Raw genomic sequence first — 2,189 nt, 5'->3', positions numbered from 1 at the left:
ACACACACACACACACACACAAAGACCCTTCTCTCTCTATCTTTCTCTCTCTCTCCCTCTCTCTCTCTCTCTCTCTCTCTCTCTCTCTCTCTCTGTCTCTTTCTCTCGTTCTCTCTCAGCAACAATGCCAACAGCACAAGCAACAACAACATGGAAAACGCTAAAGCTGTCAACAAAACCAACCAACCCAAGTCTGAATTATGCCCGGTTCTCAAAAGGAAAGAAAACGAAAAAGATAAAGTAAATTGTATTTCGTTGATTTACACAATAATTGCAATGTATTAATAATACAAACTTGGAATATGACCAGCTAGAATGTACGTCTCACACCAAAAAAAGGTTGTCGGTGGCCTAGTGGTTAGGCTCCAAGACTCACCACCGTAAGGTCATAGGTTTGAATCCCATCAGGGGCCCGACACTGTGTCCGAGGGAAAGGAACTTTACACGAATTTTCCTTACTTCAACCTGGTGGGAATGGGTACCCAGCTATAAGAAGTGAATTATCTTGTCATTTTGTTAGTGTTTGAGCGCTTAACCAGCAGATTGCACCGTCGTATGCGTTTGAGAAGCTGAGAATGTTTTTGGGTGTTCTATGGTCTTCTGGGGCAATAATAACATAGTGTAGAGCGCAGAAATCTTGCTGTTAAGGGGGTATACATTGGTCGCTTTTAAAGACAAGCCGGCTGATCCAGATTTCGGGGGTTTACAGAAATCTTGACCTACACCAAAAGTGGGCATTGCCGTATCTATAGGATAGAATAAGTTTGGTTTCATTGGTGTGTATTATATTTGTTTGGTTATAGAGAAAACTCTCCTTGTCTTTTAAAGAAACTGTACAAAGAGAAGAAATTTTACCTTTGATTGTCTCAGAACAGCATTTTTCCGGATGGAACCCCCCCCCCCCCAAACACCTTTGTGCTTAAAAGTTATAAAAGGGACCATATTCTACGCTATTCCAAATTAATGCTATATGTATCACGACGTGGTTGAATCTGGCGCTTGTCAATTTTTTGGCATTTGGAGTTTTTGGTATCATCTGGAAGTGTATTCATCTGCCTTGCTTTCGGTGACAAAAATACCCATCTATCTTGAAAAGAAGTTGACATCTATGCCATTGAAGAAGGCAGGGGTCACCTTGTTTATGAAAGAAATTAGCGAGAAGATGGCTTCAAAAGTTGGATAAGTTCGATGGCTTGAGAGTCCTTAAAAACGGAAAAGTACATATTTTGTGCCTTTAATCATCGTTTTTCAGTAAAATTCACATGGAAATGTACTATTATATGAACAGAAAAGGAGCAGAGCAAAAAAAACCCCAAAAAATTATATTTTAAAAATTGCAAAATGGAGGAAAAATGCCTGTCACTTCGATTTCATTATTTTGACGAGCGCTTGATTTCACCACGACACCTCACATATTTATCCTTATGAAATCTCGTGTCCACTCTCCCAGGCAGCGGTGTGACCATCAACAACGGCAAAGTGATCGCCGCCGACCTCAAGGCTACCAACGGCGTCGTCCACAAGATTGATCACGTGCTCATCCCAATCAGAGTCGGCTTCTGGCTCAGGACTAACATCGGCAAATAAACTACTAAATCAAACATATCAACATCGGAAAATAAATTACTGAATCAATCTAAACTTACCAACATCGGCAAATAAACTACTTAATCAAACTTATCAACATCGGCAAATAAACTACTGAATTATATTTAAGGTACCAAAATCGAAAAATAAACTACTGGATCACTCTTTATTTGTCATTTTTATGCAGCACCTAGTTCCAAAGTCTTGACCCAGCATCTTATACGACCTCATAGTTTTGGTAGGGGCGTTAAGTTAACCACAATATACACTTACTCTTTGCTCTGACACTAAATATTTGCCTACACAAATTAATACTGACACCGTGATACTATTCTAAAAGCCATACATTTTTATGTTATTTGTTGACCAGCTACATATATTTTGTCACATTGTTATTAGTTGCAAGCCCTCCCATATTGTACTTTGTTGAGATATCAGTATAAGATGTGGAACATTAAATGATCTCAAAGTGTAAAAAACAAATGAATTGAAAATTACAACGGCAAACAAACAAAAATCAATATAATAATGATGATGATAAGATGATATGAAGTTGAGAAAGTAACAGGTAAAGGGTTTGGGTAAGGGTGGTGGGGTTTGGA

General features: G+C 38.6%; 1 protein-coding gene across 1 annotated transcript in view; it reads left to right on the top strand.

Moving 5' to 3' along the window:
- The window catches only part of LOC101856872 (transforming growth factor-beta-induced protein ig-h3), a 28,157-nt gene extending 26,570 nt beyond the window's left edge, over nucleotides 1–1,587 (top strand). The window contains exon 7 of the mRNA XM_035968331.1: nucleotides 1,451–1,587. Coding sequence (XP_035824224.1) covers nucleotides 1,451–1,587 — 137 coding nt within the window. The remainder of the gene's footprint in view (nucleotides 1–1,450) is intronic.
- The last annotated feature ends 602 nt before the right edge of the window (nucleotides 1,588–2,189 follow it).

The sequence above is a fragment of the Aplysia californica genome, unplaced genomic scaffold (genome assembly GCF_000002075.1).
Source record: "Aplysia californica isolate F4 #8 unplaced genomic scaffold, AplCal3.0 scaffold00051, whole genome shotgun sequence".
NCBI lineage: Eukaryota > Metazoa > Mollusca > Gastropoda > Aplysiida > Aplysiidae > Aplysia > Aplysia californica.
The sequence above is the reverse complement of the archived record's forward strand: the minus strand, read 5'-3'. Positions and strand labels throughout refer to the sequence as shown.